Genomic DNA, 25,512 nt, shown 5'->3' on the forward strand with positions numbered 1-25,512 from the left:
TTTTTTTTTTTTACAGTGTTAAATTAATGAGCATACAACAATGCAGTCAAATGAATGATGGCAAGTGTGAGGTGTCAGCTGGAGAAATAATCATTCTCTGTTCATTGTCACATTCTCTCCACATCTGCATTCAAATGTGTGTAAAACCATTAACAGACTGTAATTAGAGGCATTGGTGGTGTTCATTTATAGTGTAGGTGGTCACAGTTAACTTAAAATGGTGTGATATTTTAGTTTTTTGCACTCGCTATACATCTAAAACTACTGGTGAAGAAATACATTTCCAAAATTAAATAAATTTGAGAAAACAACAACTATACAATGAACTGTTGAAACACCTGCTCGTTTCACGTTTTTATTTGACTTGGAAGCAGTAATACAAAGCATTTTTTGTCTTTTTCCAAATTCAATAAAGATGTAGTCTCCTAGATGTGAAGTCTCTGAACTTCAAATCCACCGTCAACTTGTCATTTCATAAGTGTGAAGTCAGTTTACTTTCCAAACCTTGGTAAAATAGCTCTTGTAAGTGTACTTGGGTAAGGCAGCATGGTAAAGGCAAGGAAAATATATAAAGAAAAGCTAACAGTGTGCATGATCGCCTACATTTTCCCCTCACACGTGAATCGATCAGAATCATATTCCAAATGTTTTGTTTTTGAAAGAGAGTTTATGGAAATGAGACAAGGAGGGAAAAAAAATGTAAGCAATTATGTCTGCTCTTAGCTATTATACAGTAAGACTCATATCCACGTGGCACATTTTTCCCCACTTTGGTACCATATCAGGGGTAAAAGGAGGGAAATACAAAGCTATCCTTGTCAAGGCCTGGTAAACATACAAACAAAGCCATAAAGTTTCCATTGCAGAATATCACTAAAGCACATATTTTGACCTTTTCCATTGCATAAACTGACAGCTGAACACATAACTTCTAATTTTAGCAATCAAATGTCCAATAACAAATGGCCTTTTTCACATATGATCCAATCAGGATTACTTTTACACATAGCTGAGGAGTGCTCTACCACATATTTTTAGGTCCAGTCATTTTAATGCCCCAAAATTATAAAATCATCAGCTGTCAAAGGCAGAAAACTAATCATTTGCATACCTTAAAACCAAAGTATTGCATGTAATTAGTTTCCAACCTAGAAAAGTAAGGCTTGCAAAAAAAAAGGAATGTAGTGTATTTGTACTGTATTAGATGACTGGAGACCTGCGGTCACAAGCTACGCATAAAGCCACAGTTTTCCACCTTTTAAATTGAGTAATTGCTTTGTTTAGCTAAGGCCACTTAAGACTCACCTCCAAGTACCTCGTTTACCAAATTCACCCCATCACCATACAGACCCAGTTCATCATGTAATACAGGTCATTTTTTTGCTGCCATCGTAATGAAAGGCATGTTTAAATAAACGTGCAATATCTCGGGGCATCTGTTTCCCTGGTGCCACTAGGATTGTTGATTGTCTTAAGCGTAGGGTATTCGAGAAATACAGCCAAGATGATAAACACTTTGGTAATGGTGAGAAGAGCAGCCCTTTAGCAAACCTTTGGTTAAGGGAAAGGGTGTTTGGGGGTCAAGGCCATTTTTACAGGACGGTGCTCTCTGTGTCAAGGTCTGTGTCCTTGAGTTGGGTTACAGGCTTCTCAATGGCGATATCAGGAACAAGAGCTCGAGCCAGTGGTTTAAATGTCATCCCCGAATCTGTAAGACACAGGATTAGGGAGTCAGACCATGCTAGAATTACTAATGGATGACTAAGGGATTGTTAATAATCAAAATACAAAATTAAGCTTAACAGTGCTTAAATTTATTAGACCACCACCACTCAATGTAAGGTTTGTGCTACAGCGGCCCTAAACTAACGGTACTGGTGATTACCAAAATAATTTTTTATGTTTCTGTAATGGTTAATCCACCAAATATGTGTAAGCTCTTAGTGTTTCTAATGATAAAATATAATTATTGTTGTTATCCATGAATTTTTGAATTTACTGATTTACAAGAAATTCGGAAAAAATTGTAAGGCACTTTATTCATTTTTTATCATATTCATCTGTGTAGTATTTCTAAAGTGAAATCATGTCTTTATAAACTAAAACAATGTATTAAACTATTTAAAAAAAAAACTAACCAAGCAGTGTTATTACAACTGAATGCACTTTTTTATTGATTACATTTGATATGTAGCTTGTTGCACTTCCTATATAGAAATTCTTTTCAGCTTTCAGACGCCATCTTCATATGCCCTGAAACCTTATGCAACTCACAGAAGCGCAAACAATCAGGCAGTTAAACAGAAGCTTAGAGTGATGGAAATAAAAGAGCTTCACCCATTGTTTTGAAAGCAGCACTGCAAATTCCATTGCTGTCGCTTCCTGTGGCTGGAGGCTGGGGCGGAGGGGGAACAGTAGGTCTGTTGCGTGGTTTAGGCACAGGCCTCGGGCGAGGAAGCGATCCTGACTGGAACACCGGGGGAGCGGTGGGATTGGGACTGTCGTGAAACACTGCAGTGGGCGGAGGGGTGCTCGGTGGAGTGGGAGTGCTGGGAGGGGAGGGGTCTTCTCCGGGATCAGCTGGAGCGCTGGGCTGGGGAGGGGGCGTGGCCTGCGTGGGAGGCTGCGGGGGCGGATGATTGGGTGCCTGAATGGCAGGCTGGTTGCTGGAGTGGCGACGAGGGGTCGTGTTGGTTTGAGCCTGTGGTTGTGTGGGGCTCAGATTGTTCGGAGAGTGACTAGAAACCGGTCTAGGGGAGGGGCTGAGGGACTGAGGGGTGCCTGAAGAGGCTTGCTGTGCTGACTGATTGGCTGGTTGGCCTGGTGGAGGGTTGGCTGGTTTAGGAGGAGCTGGGGCCAGCTTCTTGGTACCTATAAATAAAAAGAGAATTTAAAACAAGCTCTGTCTGGTGTTCTGAGCTGTTCTCATACAACACCCTGTCTACACCGGACGTGGCCATTGTTGCATTACACAGCGCAGCGGCCGTTTTAGTTTATTTACCTTCTGAGGTAAGTCTACTGACCTATGCGTGCCATGTGAGGACTGGGTACTGTAGATCCAGCCACAGGGGTCCCAACACTCAGCTGTCCTGATCCTCCAGTGCCATTTCTCTGAGCTGGAGGAGTGGACGCAGGGTCTCGGGTCTTTGAACTATTAAGCAAACAGAGGAAAAAAAAATATATACAAAATCAGTAATATTTATTAAATAATATTTATTTGACATTCTGCAACATGCAAACTCCACAAATACAAACTTAAGCCTTACTGTGATGGAATATTAAGTTTGAAATGGTTAAAGCTAAACTCAGTATTTTCTTTTCTTTAAATGTGGATTTTTTCTCAACATAAAAATGAATGAAAAAATGTTTGTTTTTCAGAAAATAATGCGCAAAAAGTAAGCTTAAGATTGTCAATGAGGCAGCAGATAGACATATGTATCATATCTACACCTAAAGTAGTGGTTCTCAAACTTTTTTACTCTAACTATCATCCTAAATATCCATATGTATTTTTAAAGGTTAAAAATTATATTCAAAGCTCCCCACGCCCCATATTTTATATATATATATATATATATATATATGAGACCCTGGACTACAAATCCAGTCATAAATTAGCATGGGTATATTTGTAGCAATAGCTACAAACACATTGTATGGGTCAAAATTATTGATTTTTCTTTTATACCAAAAATCATTAGGATATTAAATCTTTTTTGTCTATCAAAGATATGTATCTGTAATGTATCTGTGATAAAAATTAATATTAAGTTTCTAATATCTTAGAAGTAGATAAGATACAAAGGTCCACGTTTTGAGGGTACTATCCCAGTGATTTCGCACATTTTACCTTCCAATTTAAGCCAATAAATGTGGTTTTGTTTTAAATGGAGGAGCATGAGCAGTCAAATACTACTCTCTTTATCTTGTTAAACTCCCCTTCACTCACAAAATAAATTTATCAATCATAGCTACTTGTCATCTGTTGCTGAAACGCCATATCAGTAAAACTAATTTAATTTTTGGGTTGTTATAGATCACAACAATGTAAACCACTGGAAAAAGGGAGTTGAAAGATCGGTTTTGTCCCTCCACCGCTATTCCATGTGCATGCAGGGCTGATTCATTCGTGCATTGCACTGGTCCGGCACGGTCCGGAACATGCAGGAATCTTACCTGATCTCCTCAGTATGCTGAGCTAGAAGCTGCTGTGCTGCTGCCAGGGCGGCCATCCCCAGCGCCAGCGCGGGCTGACAGCTCTCTAAACCCAGGCCCACCTGCGCAGGCTGCTGGAGCAGGAGTTCAGCCATAGGCTGACCCCCTGCACTACCTGCAGCCTCCACTGGGGGCAGCGGGGGCTGGAAGGCAGGCGAAGCATGCTGCTTTCTAGGTACAGTATTGCCTCTACGAGGATTGTGGTCCATTAATTTATTAGCAGAGCTACAGAAAGAGGAGACAGCAGAGACACCACTAGTGCTAATAAGTTCCCAGGAGAGCGACACCACAGAAACCAAGAGGATAATCTGCACTGGTAGAAATCCCACTTACACCACACACATGGCAGGGTTAAGAGGGAAAAGCAAGAGATTTATCAGTAGAATGGACAACACCGGAGTGGTTAATGGGGAGTGCAATCTGATCCACTATTTTAATTGCATTCTAAATCAACTTAATTGCAGACCTTAATTCCAGAAAGGAGGAAATAACTAGTGTGATAGGTAATCATAGGTAAACTGTTAATTGAGATTTTGTGTGAAGTTTTACCTGTCTCTCCGGGGCAATTCACCATCTGGGCCCACCATGCTGCCAGGTCTCTTCCTCTCTATGGTGCCCGAGTCATAATCTGGCGGGGTCAGGTGGTTGACGTTGTTTGGCAGGGGTGCAGGCATAGAAAACATGCCAGATACATTAAACTCCACATCTGAAGGAATAACAAGAAACAGGTTAATCTTAAAACTGACAGCAATACTGTTTTCATTGGTAAATACTATATACTTAAAGCTTTATAACCCCTACCCTCAGGGAAAAACCAATCTGCATGCTGAATGATGGGTTCAATTATAGTAACCACGTGCACAGAGGTTGCAGCAGCCATTTCTGCTAGGCTCCTGTAGGTAAAGGGACAAAAAAGTTTAAACAATGAACAATTAAATATTTTAACTTTGCTGGAGGTTTGCTGGATATTTCAAAATATTCTGACCCCTCGGTTTTGGCCCACAGTAGATTGGGTCCAAGGACAATGGCAATGTTGCTGGGGGTCATCTTGTTAACATCACTGTCCTGTGCAAGCTTAGCAAGGAACATAATAAGGTATCTGTAAAACAGAAAAAAATAGTCTAAATGAGAACATAGCAATTTAGAAACAATGTTTTTTTATCACCATCTGAAACTGCTTTTTACTGTAGTCATTGTCCTGATGTATAAACAAGTTCTTTCAGTGATCTACTGATATCAGAAAATTTGTTTTTTTTTTACTACAAAATAAAATAAAAGAAGAAAAATGCATTAGGAGAGGTTTATGCTTAAAACAAGAAAAAAAACACATTTACAGGATAAATAACATGCTTATATTCAAGATATATTGTTGAATATTAAATCTCAATGTCTTCATTATTTTTGGGGGTATTTAATTTAAAAAAAAAATATTTTTATAATTTTATTTAATATTATTTATTTGGGGCCGTCATAGCCTAATGGATAGAGAGTCGGACTTGTAACCCGAAGGTCACGGGTTCGAGTCTCAGGTCCGCAGGAATTGTAGGTGGGGGGAGTGAATATCCAGCGCTCTCTCCACCCTCAATACCACGACTGAGGTGAGACCCTCGAGCAAAGCACCGAACCCCCAACTGCTCCCCGGGCGCCACAGCACAAATGGCTGCCCACTGCTCTGGGTGTTCACTGTGTGCGTGTGTGTGTGTGTGTGTGTGTTCACTGCTGCATGTGTGCACTTGGATGGTTTAAATGCAGAGCACAAATTCTAATTATGGGTCACTTCACTTATTATTTTATTTATTTTTATCAGCATAAATTAAATTTAAACGCTCTATTTCTCTAGTTTCTAATACACTTAAACTAAGGCGTATCATTGATTTACAATAAAATTTCAATAAATCTGAAACCTCTCTGCATACACATAAGTTTACAATTTGTGCCATTTCACACATGGAGCCCCAGAACGTTGCACAAGCGGATTAAACCTCACATTAAAATGCAGTTGAAACCCACCTGAAGTTTGCCTTGTTGTTTTTTGGTAACTGATCACAGGTAACCCACAAAGCTTGTAACCGTTTGTCTGGATCAGTGACACTAGACAAAATAAAAGCCCAGTAATTAACAACACAAACACTACAAGATTCCTTTAAACCTTTCTGAAAAAGTACTGCAAGATGGCTTACTTGGATGCCTGTATCCATTCATCATACAACTGGTAAGTCATCAAAGGTTCAGGCAGCTCTCTGAGATATGACTTTAATGCCCCTTAAATCAGGAGAATGCAGTTTTAAATTAACATTCATTAAGTGTGAATGACATATAACTGATACACACAACAAAACAGCACTTACCAGCAACAGCATGCGGGTCGGAGTAAAACTCCTCCAGCTGTGAGGTGGAGCAATCCAGAGCTGCCTTTAGCTTCTTCAGCTTAGAGGCTCCTGCAGCTATTCTGAAAAGACCCTGGAGAACGATGAATTTAAAGACAGATTTAGGGTGAAAGCCAAGACCTAAAATCATCCTTTTTAAATGTTTTGTTGGATAGCTGTAGCAGCAGTTTTAGAGATGTGTTGGTACAATGTGGACACTGTTAAAGGTTGAACAACACTTGTATTGTGGTTCGATAACTGAAAACATTTGCCGATCTGTCTTGAACGGATTGGAAAAGATTACTGTGGCAGATCAACAATACAGTATTTGATGTGTATGATTGATGTATTGTATAAACACTGTAGTGGTCTCGCCGTACCTCCTCTTTCATTCCAGTCTCCAGCAGCATCATGACGCAGGCCTCTATAGGCAGAGCGATCTCTCGGTTACTGCGCTTCAGGTGCTCGTCCAGAGCCGTTCCAAACGCTGGCTTCTCAGTCCACGAATCTACCAGGAAAACAGAAATACCTTTATTTTAAAAAATGTTTACTAGCAGCATCAGTCGAAAGCATCACACTTTTAAAATAAAAGACGTGAATTACAGAATGAGCATTAATCTGTGATTCATCAAGACAAACTACTGTAAACACTACATCCTGTTGTCTTGAAGCCCCCTTCAAGCGGTCTTTTTCCATCTTACCAGATGAACCAGGTGGGTGAGATCTGAGAAATATTACTCATGGCCCACATGCTGGGACACAAAGTCTGTTTGCCTCACATATGCTCGCAGGAAAACATCACAACAACAATTTATAGCACAGATATCCAGGCACAAATGAGAATGAAAACAATTAAGAGTCTCTAAGGACTGCACAGAAAATCACTGAAACACACCATCAGGCTAAATTCACTTCATTTTCGTTTGATATATCTACATTAGTCACTACTGTAGCTGACTACTCTGCTTGATAGTCCATGTAGGTTTTTTTTTTTTTTTACAGGTATTTTGTATATTTTTCCCAGATGTGATTTAACTAGTCTTAAAAAAAAATAAAAAAAAAATAAAAGTCTCTATAGATGGACATCTTTATCTGAAACCAGTATAATTATAAGGTTTCCTTAAAGGCATAGTTGACCCAAAAAATGAAAGTTGCGTCATTATTTACTCACTTTCATGTCATTCTACATCTGTATGACTTTCTTTTGTCAGCAGAGCAAGAATATATTTATCAGTGTTTTTTTCCCACACAATAAAACTCAATTGATGTTGATTTTGAACCCCACTGACTTTCATCGAATGGACAAACACAGTTGAAACATTTTTCTAAATATCTTGTTTTATGTTCCACAGAAGAAAATTTCTGAAAAACATTCCATTCCATCGATTAATTGCATTTAAAATAAAAGTTTGTTTACATAATGTGTGTGTGTACTGTATATTTATATGTAAATATAAACACACACACACACACATACAAACAAGAAATATTTACACACACACAAATAATAAAAAAAATAAAAATAAAAATATTCATATTCATATTTTATAACATATAAATAAATACATACAATTATATATTTAAGAAATGTAATATGTGTGTATTTATATACATATCGCGTGCCCCCGCTCTGCATATTTTGCATGTCTCTCTTTGTTAAGACACCGATTCAGATAATCAGCTCATTAGAAGTGAGCTCCGTGCATGAACTGTGCGCCGATTGACATGGTCCCTACACAGTGTACATTGCTCCCTACTCCCTGAGCAGGGGAAATCCTTTGAGAAGTTTACTTCACTTCGGAACATTCATTCATGGATTTGCGCTGCGCCACAGCCTACAGCGTCTTCACACACAGACGAAACTTACTAGAGAAGCGTGAAGTGTGACATAATATACCTCTGTAAATAAATACAATTTAAATTCACATCTCACACACTTCAATGCCCTCTGAATGGAACATATACGTTCACTTCGAACTGGAATCATGGCGGAATATCCTGTCATGTCCACTTCACAGGGCACTTACAGTCGAATAGAACAAACGTCTGAGCGATAAGAGAAACATACAAAATGTGCAGAGCGGGGGTACGCGAGGACTGGAATTGAGAACTGCTGGATTTGACAGTACTAGTTTTGAGTGAACTATCCCTTTAACACCAATTAGTCAACTAGACACTGATCTTCAAAATATGTAGTTTTAAGGATGCCTGTTAGTCACTAGATGCCAATTAGGTTTCACTGGTAGTTATTTCAGATACACAGCAATAAGAAACTGTGCCGTCACCTTGCTGAGCTTGAATGGTTGGCAGGACGCTCTCGAGCAAGGTGAGAGATTTTCGGTGATGATCAGCTTGTGCCTCTAATAACTGAGAACAGAGCAGACATTGAGGAAGGAGAGACACACAACAGTATGAACAATGGCCATTACAAACATGGAACTGAACAGGAATAAACATAGCAACTGAGTTATTGAACAAATGGATGACAAACAAAAAAACGTCTTACCATTACATAGTAGCTGGCATAGTCTGCCTCCTTTGAGAAGAAATTGTACATGTCTGCTGAAAGTTGATCCTGGAAGGGAAAAAAAAGAATGCATGATTGAAACTATAGGTTTTGTTCTGGCTGAACAGACAGAGAAATTGGATACTACAGGAAAGAAGCACAGCGGTTAGCCACATGCTCTTGATACATTACATTATGCATCGGCAGATGCTTTTATCCAAATTGACTTATACTCATTGCTATACATTTTATCAGTAATGTGTTCCCTGGCAATCAAACCCATGCCGAACAGGAACACACATGCTGAGCCATAAGTGCTCATGTGGTGGTGACGCAGGTTCGAGACCTTCTTTCACATCTCCATTTACCAAAAATGACTATTCAGTCAGAAAGAAAAGATTGTCTGTAATTACAACACTGATTACACATCAGATTTTTGCACTTATAACAGCTGCTGCATCATAAATCAGTCACCATATGGCTGATTAGCAACTCAATAGTTCTGCCACAGGGTAGATGAACTTTCAATTAAGCCGACTGATGTCTAAATTTATTTGAGACTGACTTGTGATTAGAAATATCATATTTTATTATTTAAACAAGAAAAACATTGTAGACTAAGAGCCACAACTTTTATTGGGAAAGGGGGAAGGGAAGTGGTGTGTGGCCAAGTATGATGACCCATACTCGGAATTTGTGCTCTGCATTTAACCCATCCAAGTGTACACTCAGTAGTGAACATACACCCGGAGCAGTGGGCAGTCAATGCTGTGGCGCCCGGGGAGCAGGTTGAGGGTTCGGTGCCTTGCTCAAGGGTCTCACCTCAGTCGTGGTATTGAGGGTGGAGAGAGTGCTGGTTATTCACTCCCCCCACCTACAATCCCTGCCAGACCGGAGACTCGAACCCGTGACCTTCAGGTTACAAGTCCAACTCTCTATCCATTAGGCCACGACTGCCCTTTATCATAACAGAAATCCTTCAGAAATCATTCTAATATGCTGATTTGCTGCTCAAAAACATTGAACAGATAAAATAAAGACTGAAAAGGATGTTCGCATTTATACAATAACTCACCTACAATACCATTCAAAAGTTTGGGGCTGGGAAAAATACAGTTTGGGGTTTGATGAAAAATATAGTAAAAAAGGTAATACTGTGAAATATTATTTCAACTCTTTTCTATTTTAATATCTTATAAAATAGTTTATTCCCAGTGATGGCAACGCTGAATTTTTTGCAGTCATTACTGCAATCTTTAGTGTCGCATGATTCTCCAGAAATCATTATAATATGCTGATTTGCTGCTCAAAAACATTTCTTATTATTATCATCACAACTTACTATTTTTCTGGAAACCCTGATACCTTTTAGGATTCTTTGATGAATAGAAAATAGTTTCAGTATGCTTGGCTGAACATTCTAGCGGTTATCCTTCTATGACTAGCACCCACTTACCTTACCTCAGCAAATCAGTTAAGAAAACTAAGCAAATGTTATGATATTCATCAACCAAGCCGATGAGGTGTATGATGCCATTGTTCTTACACGCCGCTACAATATGTTGCTGTAAAATCCATAACTAAGCAACTCATAAGGGTAAGGCAGGTTTAGGCATGTTGCACATCAGTACCTTACACAGCTCCATTTTGTTCATAGCTTCATCGACTTCTTCTTTAAGTGAGTCTGCTTTGGCTGTCAGTGCTTGTGTGTTTGTTCCTGAGATTATGGACTTGGTCGCCTGCAACCACCTGTGAAGAGACCGTTTCAGTTATACACTAGGTAAAACATGGTGTAATGAAAGCTGATGCATGACAGAAACCTCACCTTGCTCGGGCAGAGTCATAGTCCAGCACCAGCTTGGCTAACTGCCGCCTCTGTTTCAGGATGTTAGGAATATCCACCTGAAAAAAACAATGAGATTACATAAGCATTGTTATTAACATTCTGGCCTATACTAATCATTTTTGTCATATTATGTAAGGTAATCGTGGCTAATAAGTGGCTGATATTAAAATTCAGCAAATGTGATCTAAATGTTAAATTGGGGAAATGAGCATGCATATTCTTTTATGTTTGTCTGTACCTCTGCTAGCTGATTAAGGGGGTCTAAGATGTCCTTTTCAATGTTCATCTCATGCTGCATTAGTTCAGAGGCCAGTCTGTTCTCGGCATCTCCACACATCTCCATCATTTTCCTGCACAGAAGATACTGAATATAAATTACTGTTCAAAGATTTGGGGTCTCTTATGCTGACCAAGATTTAAAAAAAATAAAAATACAGTAAAGTCAGTAATATTGTGAACATTATTACTATTTAAAAAACGTTTTACATTTTTTAAATGTTTTGAAAATAATATATATTACTGTGATATCAAAGCTAACTTTTCAGCAGCCATTACTTCATTCCTCGATGTCATATAATCGTTCAGAAATCAAAATGTTGATTTAGTGTTCAAGAAACATTTCTTATTATCAATGCTGAAAACAGTTGTGCTGTTCAATATTTTTGTGGAAATCTTGATACAATTTTTTTAATTCACTGATGAATACAAAGTTCAAAAGATCAGCATTTATTTCAAATAAATGTCTTTGCTCTTATTTTGACCAATTTATTTCATCTTAGCTCAATAAAAGTATTAATTTCACTAACACTTTAGTATAGAGACCAAATCTCACTACTAACTAGTTGCTTATTAGCATGCCTATTATTAACATATTGGCTGTTTATTAGTACTTAGAAAGTACACATTGTGCATGAGCATATTCTACATCTCTAATCCTACTCAATACCTAAACTTAACAACTACTTTACTAACTACTAATAATCAGCAAATTAGGACTTTGAGGCATAAGTCATAGTTAATGATTTGTTAATAGCGAGAATTGAACCTTAAAATAAAGTGTAGCCTTAATTTCTTTACTGAACAAAACCTTTAATATTTTTACATTTTATACTGTTTTTTCAAATGCATGACACGAGTGCTTTCAAACCCTACGCTTTATTACGCCATCGTCTCATTTAAATGATACAATAAACTAATCCATTACCAATCTAAACAATAAAGAAGCACATTTAAGCAGAAATTGATTAAAATCTATTTAAATGTTAATGTCATCCAATTACCCAATCAGAGACTCCTCCCCCAACTGGTTTCCACCATCCTGCATGGCCTGTGACAGCGCTGTCAGTGGAAGCTTTTTCTGTGCCAGAAAACCAGGGAGTTTTTGTGAAACATTACATGCAAATTCAAGCAGACAAAATAAGTGGTGATGACTGACATTTTGTGCAGTCATAAGCACTGTTATGGCCTTACATGTCTCTTCTCAGCATCGGTGCCTATCTGCCCCTGCAAACATGCAACCATTCTTTTGTGCGTGTTGTGCGAAAGGACTCGCACCAACTCCATACGCCGCTCAATCTGTGCAGAGTAAAACAAACCATCAATAACAACCCACAACCCATATTGAGCTGTGGCTACCACTCAATGTAAAGTCTGTATGCATCGTGTTGAAAGAAAACAGGCTGTAAAAAAATGCCTAAGGCACGTAATGTAATAACGCATGGGAAGCTTCTGTGATATGAAACAGATTTCATAAATTCAGCATTCCATCTTAGCTTTAGAATAGACATTATAGCCTGAGCATGTGTGTCAATTAGCAGGTGTTGCTGTAAGAAATGAATAAAACACTTTTCATAGTCTTGAGGGTGGGGTAAGGTCAAACATGATTTATCATACCACTCCCTGGGGAGGCATGAAAAATATGTTACTTTACATAAAGAAGACAAGTGACTCATCTGCCTTGTTGGGATGCCTAAGATTTAAATGCATGAGCTCAGCAGATGCAGACCAGACTCTCTTTTTCTACTTCATTCTGTTGAAAAGGGGGTGTCGGAGCATGGTTTAGTTCACCATAGATACCTATTCATTTCTATGGGGAAAATTAAATCAAATAAATGGGGCAATTTGGTGAAAATTGTGGAATATTTTTTTTTCCTTTTTTTTTTTTTTAATAATTATAGAACAATTAAACATAAATGATTCAAAGACAAAATAAGTAAATAATCAAATAAATAGAATAATAAACTTAATAAAAATAAAGTGGACCAATCCAGGTAGATGAGATGAATCACAACATCTAATAAAAAAAAATTACATATACACATACATACATACATACATACATACATACATACATATATATATATATATATATATATGTATTTGTGTGTGTGTGTGTGTATACTGCAAAGTTATTTTGTACTGATTTGCATAATTTTCTGATTAGTGGATTTCTTTTCAGGATTGACTGGTAATGTAGTTTTTTATCTGGAATTTGCCATTGACAAATACAATTTTTTATAATTGTATAATCATCATACAATTTATTAAAAATGAAAATAAAAATTGAGACTATTATATTATATTCCATTACACAGAATAAAAACTACATGCAGTGGGATACAAGTGGATTTTGTGACAAAATGAGCAGGTTGCCTAAAAACAACCATGAAAAGAATGTCACTTCAGAACTGTGAGAGCGGTATGACTGAACAAACACTGAGGAGGAGAAAAGGTCCGAATGAGAGAGAGAGAGAGAAAAAAAAAAAAAAAAACTGACTCATGTTCCAAAAACAGCCCAGATCAGGAATTCCACAGGCTAGAAGAGGCGATAACCACCTCCTCGCACTTCTTTGCCTCTTTTACGTCATAACATTCTCTCACAGCCGTCCCAATGCAGCTGGGCAAGCGTACATTCCGCTCAGGCGTCTCCGGCATGAGAACGCACAGAGCCCCGCCACCTGGCAAAGGAACAAGGGGAATCACTGACTGTTATTGTCTGTACTTTTCTGCTGAGGGAGATCCTGTTCTAGGGAAGTTGTTTGGATTTTCTGGTGTGAGAGGTCTTTAAAATGTTTGCCTGTTGCCATCACAGACTAAAAACTGGCGAGCCAACGACAGACTAAACATGCAGAAACAATGAGCTATAGATTTTTTGTAACGGAACATATTATGCTATGTTCAGAAATTGGGGAAACACCACTATAATACTGAATAGTCACTGGCAAAATGAAAGCTGCAGGAACGTCCTGTCCGGACAAGCGATTAGGGAAAACTGGATGCAATTCAAAATGGGAGGATGCCACTCTCTAGTCTAGATCCTCTAGAATGTCAAAAGTGTCCCCTGAATGCATCTGTGAGTGGCACGACCATAGCAGCCCTGAGGAAACACGGGTGTCCACAGCTGAGAATGGGGTGATGGGATACCGCTGTGATCATCCCGGAGCACCATACAGAACCCAGAATAAAAACCAAGCCCCTCTAAGTGCCACAGGGGGATCTCAGCATAATTCTCGCTTGATGTGTCCAAACATCTCAGAGATAATTTTAGACGCAGCCGGCCAAGAGGAATAAACAAGCTGTCACAAACACAATATTGGTGGAAGTTCAGATAATGACTCTCTATTTCATGGAATCAAGTCCCTGCATTTCTAGGAGGTCATTTTGGCACTATTTCCATGGCAACCAAACGTTTTGACAATCTCAAAGGGGGACAGTTTCACATAAGGAGAGCAAAAGCGCCGTGACGCAATCCATCTGCTCATTTTTCAGAAGAGAACATTCTTTCTAATGTGACAAAAATAAATTGAATGGAATGTATTTGCTTGACATCAATGATTTCACCTTTCTCTACCCAATGACTCACTAGTTTCCCACCATTTGATGTAATGTAAAATGGATTACAGCCAAAGAACAGAATGGCTTCACTGCAGACAGAGATGGAAATAAAAAGCAGTCACCTGTAACAGGTCATCACTAAGGACCTCTGTTTTCTCCGCTCTGTAAAAGAAGACAACAGATCATTAGAAACGAAACCCATATCCATTTAAACTGCTCAAAACAACAAATTTTAAGTAATAGGGATGCATGATTTAGGGGAAAAACTTTGATATTTCTGCTAAAATAAAATAAAAATAAATAAAAATCACAACCGCAATTTTTTTTAACAACTGTTTATTTTATTTTATTCTGTGGAACAGTAGTACAAAGCAAAAAGCAGCTGTACAAATTTAGAACCCACCCCAACCCATTTCACCCCCTGGTAGATTTAAAAAAAATTATAATTAATTAAATTAAATAATAATAATACAAATATATTAATTAATATTAATAGGCAAGGCAAGGCAAGGCATGTTTATTTATATAGCACATTTCATACACAGTGGTAATTCAAAGTGCTTTACATAAAAGAAAGTGAAATAGACATTAAAATCAATAAAAACATGGAGATAAAAATAATAAAAACAAGGAATTTTAAAATGATATAGAAAATGATTTAAAATAAATTTAAAGAAAATGATTATACATAAAATGTATTGCAGTCAGTTCGGACATATAGCACAGTGCTCATTCAACAAATGCACAGTTAAACAGATGAGTTTTGAGTCTTGATTTAAATGTGGCTAATGTTTTAGCACATCTGATCTCTTCTGGAAGCTGGTTCCAACTGCGGGCCGCATAATAGCTAAAAGCAGACTCCCCTTGTTTTGTGTGAACCCTTGTTATTTCTAACTGACTCGATCCTAATGATCTGAGTGGTCTGTTTGGTTTATATTCAGTGAGCATATCTGCAATGTATTTAGGTCCTAGGCCATTGAATGACTTATAAACGAGTAAAAGTACTTTAAAATCAATCCTAAATGTAACTGGAAGCCAGTGTAAGGACCTGAGGACTGGTGTGATATGCTCAGATTTTCTGGTTCTAGTCAGAATCCTGGCAGCAGCGTTCTGGATGAGCTGCAGCTGTCTAATGGTCTTCTTGGGAAGGCCGGTGAGGAGACCATTACAGAAATCCACCCTGCTGGTGATAAAGGCATGAACAAGTTTCTCCAAGTCTTGATTGGAAACAAAACATCTAATTCTTGCAATATTTTTGAGATGATAGTATGCTGATTTAGTTATTGCTTTGACATGACTACTGAAACTAAGGTCTGTCTCCAGAATCACCCCAAGATTTCTGACTTGATTTTTAGTTGTTTGACCCCTAGAGTCAAGGTATGCATTCACCTTGAGAACTTCATCTTTGTTTCCAAATGCAATGATTTCAGTTTTCTCCTTGTTTAACTGAAGAAAGTTCTGGCACATCCAACTGTTAATTTCATCAATGCATTGGCAGAGGGAGTCAATGGGGCTGTAGTCATTTGCAGATAAGGCTAGGTAAATCTGGGTATCATCAGCATAGCTGTGAATAATAAATAAAATAATTTTTACAAAGATTTTAGAAAAGAAGACGACATTAAAAGCTGAATGCCATGAATTAACAGTTTTCAAGTTAGATCTATGTATATGAGAAGTAGAGAGTTCCATTGAGATAATGTCCAATAAATACACCGTCCAGGTTCATCTGTGAGGAGGATTCCAGCGGATGACCAGCAATTGTTTTGCAGCTGTTAGAGCCGCTAACAGTAAAGATCTTTGTTGGACGGACAAGGTGAAGTCCCAAAAGTCATTCATGAAAAAATGGTCAAACATATCTCAGTTCCCAACAAATATGATAGGTCCAGTGAGAGCTGAGTCCAAAAAGGTGAGAGAGAGGGGCACGGGCATGCACTCCCAAAAACATTTTGCCTAAAACTCCTTGGGAACAGAGATTACACTTAGGAGAAGACCACAGATTCATATAAAAACATTTCAATGGAGTCAAGTAAACCCTATGCATGAATTTCCAATGAATCATTTGGTGATTAGGGTTTTTAGAAGACAATTTAAACATACCCTATACCTGATCGGAAAATAAAACATGCACATCCTCATTAAGATCCTTAGCCCAAACAGTAGTAATAGATAAAGGTTTGTATGAATGCTCAAGAAGAAAGAGATAGATGACTGAAGCAGAGGAGGGAGATTCCTCAGAAGGAAGGATTAGTTTGCACAAAGGGTGAACAGGCAGTTCCAAGGCACCCCATACGCCCGTAGAGCCGATCTAATGCGTAAATACATAAAAAAGGAGGTGCCTGGCAGATTATATTGAGTTTTAAGATTCTGGAAGGATTTTAAACCACTATCATCATAGATATCTCCCAGAGTGTTTACTTTACTATGAGTCCATTGCGGACAATGAAATGGAGTACTGCCTGACAAAAGGTTATTATTGTGGAAAATAGGCGAATGCCTATGCCATTTTGTAGCTAGTTGTGAACGTCTTTCAATGTCCCTCCATGTGGAGAGGAGATGGGTTACAGTGGGACCAAACCGAGATTTACACTGCCTAAGCGGAACTCCCAAAAAACAAGATGCTTCAATTTATACGGATAAACAATAGATTCCTCAATTGCTCTGCAAGACACAAAAGCGTCAGGATCAAACCAAACTGCTAAAGGGTGGAGGGAAAAGGCTTGAGCATACAGTCTAAAATTAGGGAAAGAAAGACCTCCATGTAATCTACATCGTTGTAAGGTAGTCAGTTTAATACGAGGACGTTTCCCATCCCATATATACCGTGAAACACATGCATCTAGTTTATTCCAGTAGTCAACCGGTGGAGCGAGAAGAATCATGGAAGAAAAGAAATTAATACGTGGGAGAACATTAACACAGCACACACCAACAGATTTTCAACCAGAGTTCCAACTGTGAAGACGGGAAATCTCGCAAAATCTCTGGAGACTTGAGAATAAACAATATACAGTGGTGTGAAAAAGTGTTGGCCCCCTTCCTGATTTTTTATTTTTTTGCATGTTTGTCACACTTTAATGTTTCAGATCAACAAACAAATTTAAATATTAATCAAAGATAACAAGTAACCACAACAGGCAGTTTTTAAATTAAGGGTTTTTTTTATGAAGGGAAAACAAAATCCAAACCAACATGGCCCTGTGTGAAAAAGTAATAATAAAAAAAAATAATAATAATAAAAAAAAACTTCATTCAAAAACCGCATGTTGTGTTATCTTTGATTAATATTTAAATTTGTTTGATGAATTTGTTATACATGCTGTATATATATATATATATATATATAGTTAAATTGCGATTGTAATAGTGATGTAGCCATTTCAGTTTACTCTAAATAATTGTGAAGCCTATAGTATGAAATAATGTTATAAATGAATAATAGAAATTAAACTGTTGACTTTAATAATGATCAAGTGTAGGAGTAGCCAACAGTTGGTCTAATGAAACCAGCTGTCCGAAACGGGAGTCACAGGCATTTACTTTCCCAGGGAATTTTAGCAGTCTACTGTCAGCCTTGTGAACAAATCGTTAAGGCCCTATTAATAGTAAACTAATAGAGGGCTTTGACCATGGCACAGATTATGTCCTGTCTATCTGAGACACAGAATGTGAGAGGACAACACCGGCTCAGTTCACACAGCTTACACACACATGCACACAAAAACATCACTCTACTGTTTCAGAACAATGACTCAGAGACAGGTTGTGTGACCTCACCTAAAAATTGTCTTTGTTAATGAATTTTTTGTTTGTTAACCAAGTGTTTGCTACTGTAAAGACCAGAAAGGATTTCACTATGTTCAATCAAATATACTGAAGTGTGCAAGGAGAACAGGTAGATATTTATGATCTGGATGGATTTATGATCCTACAAGTTCACATCAACATAAAAACTAGCATACAGCAGACTGTGGCAATAAAACATTGTTGAAATGTTTCCTGTGTATGTTGAGGTGCGCCTGTCTCTGTGTCTGCACCTTTTGTTGTGGCAACTGTAACATTCGAAAGCATGGAGGATGTCATGCATTATACAATAGTGTAAGCTTGCACATCATAACCTGGAGTATTAGTTTCACTGTGCACTCACAAAATCTTATTTGTTCTCCAAGAGGCAGACAGCAATTATGCTATTGTTTTACAGCTAAGACCTTATTTTGCCAGTGTCTTGGAAGTCAGTACTTTACATTAAACGTGAATGTAAAAATACTGCAGTAAAATCCTTTTAAATACTGTAAGTAACCACATTTAAGCATTTTGGTGTTTTTAATGTTTTTGAAAGAAGTCTCGTGCTCATCAAAACTGAATTTATTTACTCAAAATACAGAGAGATTTAAAATTGTGACATTATTACAATTTAAAATAAAAAAAGAATGAATTTATTTATTCCTGATGGCACATCTGAATTGTCAGCAGCCATTACTACAGTCTTCAGTGTCAAATTATCCTTTAGAAATCTCTCTAATAAACTGAATTAATGAAACATTTCATATTATTTTAATGTTAAAAACAGTTCTGATTCTTAATATTTTTTTGGAAACCATCATATACTTTTTCAAAATTCTTTAATAAATACAAATTCAAAACAACAGCATTTTTTCTCAAATGGAAATTGTTTGTAATACTGAATGAATGCTTATTCCCAAAGCTAATCAGTTGTATGTATTTTTTAATTATTATTAATTTCATTTTATGCATTTCAACCATAAGGCTCCAGATGTGAAAGCATGCCTTTATATTTACTGACACATCTGTCACCGAAGCTGGCTTGACAGTTAATTATGTTAATTTTAAGATCTTGTGTTTTCTTTTTGTTATAAAAAGTAATAAAACAATTATTGCTATTGTAATTATTGAGGAGCAATCAAGCAACATGATCGCCATTAGCTTCTATTGGAGCTCGACTAATGTTGTTAAAGCAGAATACAGGGTATGAATAACTGAAAAATGATCTGTCAAAGCTCAAGAGTCTGATTCTGTAGCATTTAGTGTCCTCCTTTAGTCTGCCATGTTACCCACAAATCTCAGCCCCAGTTCCTCCTCCTGCCAAAACTCCACGGTTGTAACCTCGTGACAGTAGAGAACAGCTGCTTTCAATTAACACAGAAGGACAAGAAAAAGGGCCTACGAGACTGAAACCAATCCAGATTGAACTCCAAACATCTTGAAAGTATGTCTGAATCAAGCTCTTGATGTCACATGTAAAGATCTGAAAATAAACGCTTTCCAGAGCTTTCTCCAGACACTGTCAGGCTAGCAATTGATAAAAAATACAGTAAAAATGGTACACCAAAATAAAGAATATACATAAAAAAGGACATTTTAAATAACTGTTGTTCTATTATAAAATATAAAATTAAAATGTAATTTATTTCTGTGAAATCAAAGTTGAATTTTCAGAAGCCATTCATTCTTCAGTGTCATATAGTCTTTCAGAAATCAATCTAATATAAAGTAAAGTCGTGACGTATTGTCAAGTATGGTGACCCATACTCGAAATTGGTGCTCTGCGTTTAACCCATCCAAGTGCACACACACAGCAGTGAGTAGTGAACACACACACACACACACACACACACACACACACACACACACACACACACACACACACACACACACACACACACACACACACACACACACACACACACACACACACACACACACACACACACACACACACACACACACACACACACACACACACACACGGAGCAGTGGGCAGCCATGCTGCAGCGCCCGGGGAGCAGTTGGGGGTTCGGTGCCTTGCTCAAGGGCACCTCAGTCGTGGTATTGAGGGTGGAGAGAGCGCTGGACATTCCCTCCCCCCACCTACAATCCCTGCCAGCCGGGGACTCGAACCCGCAACCTTTCGATTACGAGTCCGACTCGCCAACCATTAGGCCACGACTTCCCCATATGCTGATTTGATGCTCAGGAAACATTTCATATCAAAGTCTAAAATCCTAGTGACTCCAGTAGTGTACTTGCCCTCCCAACATCTTCACTGGGTCACAAAGTAAAAAAATATTAAGTATAGTAAGCATAAAGTAAGGTACAAAGTAAAAAAAATAGCTATTTGAAACAACATGATCTCCATGATAGCCATAAGTGCATAAGCACATGTAATTTAACATTTTTATTTATCAATTATCTAACTTTGAAAACAAATGCCACAGTCTCCCCTTTGTTAGCCAGATATATATATATATATTGCTAAAAACCGCAGTATTATCCCCACAGTCACTCACACTCATTAGGCCCGTTCTTACTACTGACCCGTTTTCAAATTTTGTGAATCGCCTGACAGCAACATCTAAATTATACTTTACATTTATCTTACATTATATTCAGTGAAGTGGCAAGTGTGTGACCTGAAGCATATTGTCCATTCATGGTTTGAGCTGAGCATTATTACACACCGATATCAACAGTATTTGATAAAGAAGCTGATTAAGAGCAGATAGTAACCGGAAAAACCTTTGCACTGACTTCTGATTTCTGTAACAGTCTATTAAAACAGCCATGCTTTTACTTTAATTACTGCAATCTTGCTTTTCCTCTCTGCTGAACAAACACAGGCACCCAAGGCCAGTGAAAAGCCTGAGCTTACAATAGATCTGCATCATCAGCAAACTGACAGGTAGTTCTAGTCTTCTGATAAATTGTGAGGTAACGCGGCACTAATGTAGCTTGGGATGGTGTTATGTACAAGTGTGCCATTTAGATCGTGAGGTAGAATCTTATAAAACACAGTTTAAACCCCAGATCATCGCTGGATCTGCCTGAGAGTTGATTCTTTGATTTCATTCATAGAAATGAAACTTCCTCAGTATGACTTCCTGTTTAAAAAAGAATAAGGAGAGATTTCCTCTGAGGGGTTGCATGCCGAACACAGTGTACTGCCTCCTCACAATCACAGGAACCATGGGACCAGCTGAGCCCTGCGCCCAGCCACCTCGACACCCCCCTTACGTCCGTCCGACCCTCAACCGCTTCAAGTCTGCTTTCTGCATCATACTGAAGTGATTTATTGTTCTTAAAATAAATTCAGGAAGAGATGAGAATTCCAGCTGAATCTCTTTTATCCACATGTAAAACGTTTGTGTTTACAAGGCGATATTTAAAGACTGGCTTTGATGTTTCCATGTTATTTAGCAAATGACTCTGTTTACAAAATTGTTAATGAAAAACAAAAGTAAAAAAAAAAATATATATATATATACACATTATATTTTCAAACTGCAGTCAGAAATTTGTGTTACACTATGATTCAAATGTTTGTTTGTTTTTTTTAAAGCAGGCTTTATTTATTTAATTAAAGGGGTCATATGACGATGTTAAAAATAACATTATTTAGTGTATTTGGTGTAATGCAATGTGTTTTTACGAGGTTTAAGGTTAAAAAACACATTATTTTCCATATACAGTACATTATTGTTGCTCCTCTCTGCACCTCCTTTCTGAAACGCATCAATTTTTACAAAGCTGATCGTTCTGAAAAGCAAGGTGTGCTCTGATTGGCCAGCTATCTAGTGCGTTGTGATTGGCCGAATACCTCAAGCGTGTGAAATACCTCAAGCTATCTAGTGCGTGTGACGGAAATGTTACACCCCTTACCATATTTGGAAACAGACAGACAACAATACTATTGATATACTGATTTAATAACAGATAGAACACTACAGAGCTTCATATTTCACTAACAGCTCAGTTATCCCATGAATATTACTCATTCACTGTGCCTGACGCTTGATATTTGAAATTAAATTACTTTAAAACCAAATGATGCTTTGTAGATTCATTACTATGTACTGCAGATCTTCATTTAGAGGTATAATTTGACACCTCACATATTGTGATAATACACTGTCTGGGCTGTCTAGTGGTGGCGGATGTACCGCCCTCTTTATAGCAGACAGTAATTTTCTGAGGCCTAGAAAGATTGAGGGGGCTGTAAAGTTCCTGGTATTCCAAACTTTGCAACAAAATTATAAATCACCTCGGTTATCTTCTTTTAAACTGAACAGGGATGACCTTGCCCCAGTTGGGCTCAGTGTGAACACTAGTAAACTGTTAGCTACTGGCATTTCTCATTGTCATCAGGCTAGCCAAACATCTCTGGTGGCTGATTGAATTGCTCATGTTTAAAGGGAATGAGGCTGCAGACATGGATGCTAAAGGTCTGGTTAACTGCCAGTTAAATGAGCATAGCTGATAGGCAGGTGCTTAAAGTCTGTATTAGGCCTACTCAAAAGGCTTAAAGTGAACAAAATATTGTTTGACGTGAGGAAGAAAAAAACCCAGCATTTATAGCTTTAACACCTCCCTGAGAGACCTGTGCCCTGTATGTTGAGAATTTACAGGCCCATTTACCCTCAAGCAGCTTGTGCAGATTGAAGAATGCAGTTTGAGGCTTTATCAACAGTCAGAGGAGTCAGAAGTGATGACCGTGCACATGCCATTTCAATGTAGGATACAAAGTATGAGTTCAAAGGACACGTTGGCTGACAAACAAACATTAGAAAATACAATAAGCACACATAACATCCAAGAACTGTATTTTAAAAAATAGCCAGGATGTTCTTAATGTACCTATGAAGAAGGAAAATGTGTGGTAGTGATGGAAGGCAGACTTATTCATCATAATTCAGTTCCTAGAACCAGTTGAAAAAAAATGATTCAGTGTTTATATTACGTTCTGATCCCTGGCATCCCCAACATGATGTATTACAGTCAGTACATATACTGAAATGTTCCAGTAAAACAACAGTCACAGCTGTTTATTACTTTTTTTGTTTTGTTTTACTAATACATGTTTATTTAGTAATTTTATGTTCTGTTTGTTTCAGTCATGAATATAATAAGAACATAAATATAATTTTCAGTTTGAGAACTGAGAAGAACCACTCAGACTGATTCATGAGTGAATCGTTCAGTCAGTGAACAAATAGTTCAAATTCGTTTGAACAGATCTGACCAACTCATTTCAAAGACCCAGCTCCAAAGAATGATTCGTTCACGAATAAGACATGGCTAGACTTAAGGTGCATTAACTTTCTTAAAGACTGGTCCAAGTGCTAGTTGGTCAAACTAGTTATTTGTCTTAACATTAGTGGCTATGTTTATGCAACTGGCAACAAGTAGTTTATCGGAAACTTTATTTTACAGGCACAGCATATACAAGGCCACAACGAATCCTACTAACAGTCATTAGTGCTACTCTAAAGTAATTATGTCCAAAAAGTAATATATCTAAAATAATCTGTGGTCAAAGAACTGCATAATCGTTGTATACAACGAAAAATATATACCATTTAAATACATACTATGCTGTTATACTAACTGCTAAATTGCTCACACTGACTCATGAACGAATAGTTCAATCGATTCATTAACGAATTGTTCACAGCAGTTTTTGAACAGATCCGACCGATTCATTGCAAAGATCCGATTCAATAGAAAGATTCATTTACAAATCAGACATCTCTAATCTTCAGTAGTTTATCAGATAGCTTATCTTAAACCATTACCCATTAAGATTTAGTATTACATAGTATCCGCAACAAATCTAACAGTCTAATCAAAAGTAGCAAAAAGTTGAGTTTGTAGTCAAGCAATTACGTCATCTAAATAAATAATGAAGAAAGTTTACTCTTTAGCTAATTGCTGTTATTCTAAGCTGTACATAGAAAAGATTTGTTTAAGGCAGCAACCGCCTTGACAACATAACATACCAAACCTTGACAAGAGCTGCCCGTGCCCACCCGTGAGAGGGCAAACCCGATTCAAAACTTTAAATCTGTACTCGCCTGCCAACTGTTTGATTGGCGAGCTGTCTCATCCGATTGAACTGTTTCTTCATTTTAGTGGCGTCGGCCTCAAAACCCAGTTTTTAAGACGAGGAGAGTGTGTTCGTCGATGCCTCATGAGCCGAAAGATCCTTGAGCGCGATGGTGAAGTCGTGTGGATAATTACATTAAAACAGCCCGGTGTACGGTTAGCTCCAGCAGCTACAAAACTACTAGCCGATCGGGAGAGAAAAAAACAGTAGTGTGGAAAAAGTAAGCTCCGGTGAATAGCGGTGCTCGTTTCATGTCATTCCGTGCAGCAACTGTTCTCATGAGCGGCAGTGAGCGGTGTTTCCACGTATGCCCGCCGGTGAGAGGAAGTGCATGACAGCGGGAGGATCACTGCATCCGTGTCGGTACTGACTGAGTGTGTGTTTCACAGCTCGGATCGTGATGGCATTAGTATAGACACAGAGGCTATCTCGAAACCTAGAGCGCTGACTTTACAGACAGCGTTATTGAGCGTCTGTGATGTCCAAACATGCTGTCTGTGTGGGCAGCTCCAAAGGTATTGAGACACAGCCTACGAAGACTACGTACGTAGTGTCCACTCATATTACCGACTGTGATGACCACAAGGAATTTTACATCTTATTCTCTTAGTGTTTAGCCAAAACTGTCTTTTTTTCTGTTTACAGCGTAAATAATTATATATTCATTTTTAATATATACACAACGTGATCTTTTTATAAGATATTTTACCCCGTCCCTGTCCTTTATATTCCATTCACTTCATGTTACTTACTTTACTTTACTTTTAGTCATTTAGCAGACGCTTTTATCCAAAGCGACTTAGAAATAAGAAAAAGTAACTAATTCTAAAAGTCAAAACTCTGTAAA

General features: G+C 37.9%; 1 protein-coding gene across 2 annotated transcripts; it reads right to left on the minus strand.

Annotated features, from left to right (window-relative positions):
- Nucleotides 1–318: 318 nt before the first annotated feature.
- On the minus strand, nucleotides 319–25,064 carry LOC306857690 (rho GTPase-activating protein 17-like). 2 transcript variants are annotated; one of them, XM_079397747.1, is made up of 20 exons: nucleotides 24,634–25,045; nucleotides 14,890–14,929; nucleotides 12,404–12,508; nucleotides 12,214–12,290; nucleotides 11,172–11,283; nucleotides 10,913–10,989; nucleotides 10,719–10,836; nucleotides 9,088–9,156; nucleotides 8,867–8,948; nucleotides 6,962–7,089; nucleotides 6,564–6,675; nucleotides 6,396–6,477; nucleotides 6,226–6,306; nucleotides 5,201–5,314; nucleotides 5,017–5,108; nucleotides 4,765–4,921; nucleotides 4,177–4,440; nucleotides 3,024–3,151; nucleotides 2,338–2,871; nucleotides 319–1,708 (listed from the first exon to the last, which is right to left on the minus strand). In XM_079397747.1, exons 1-20 carry the CDS (start codon nucleotides 24,684–24,686, stop codon nucleotides 1,593–1,595), a joined length of 2,541 nt encoding a protein of 846 aa, XP_079253873.1. In that variant the 5' UTR covers nucleotides 24,687–25,045; the 3' UTR covers nucleotides 319–1,592. The 2 variants fall into 2 exon arrangements, with proteins under 2 accessions (XP_079253873.1, XP_079253874.1); XM_079397748.1 differs by lacking the exon at nucleotides 4,177–4,440 and having other exon boundaries at nucleotides 24,634–25,064.
- Between the last annotated feature and the right edge of the window lie 448 nt (nucleotides 25,065–25,512).

The sequence above is a fragment of the Barbus barbus genome, assembly GCF_936440315.1.
Source record: "Barbus barbus genome assembly, chromosome: 38".
NCBI lineage: Eukaryota > Metazoa > Chordata > Actinopteri > Cypriniformes > Cyprinidae > Barbus > Barbus barbus.

Coding starts and splice junctions, on each gene's coding strand:
- LOC306857690 (XM_079397747.1), bottom strand. CDS start 24,686: ATGAAGAAACAGTTCAATCGGATGAGACAGCTCGCCAATCAAACAGTT. Junction 12,509..14,889: donor TTAGTGATGACCTGTTACAG/GTGACTGCTTTT, acceptor TACTCTGCACAG/ATTGAGCGGCGTATGGAGTT. Junction 1,709..2,337: donor TGCTGCTTTCAAAACAATGG/GTGAAGCTCTTT, acceptor TGTGTCTTACAG/ATTCGGGGATGACATTTAAA.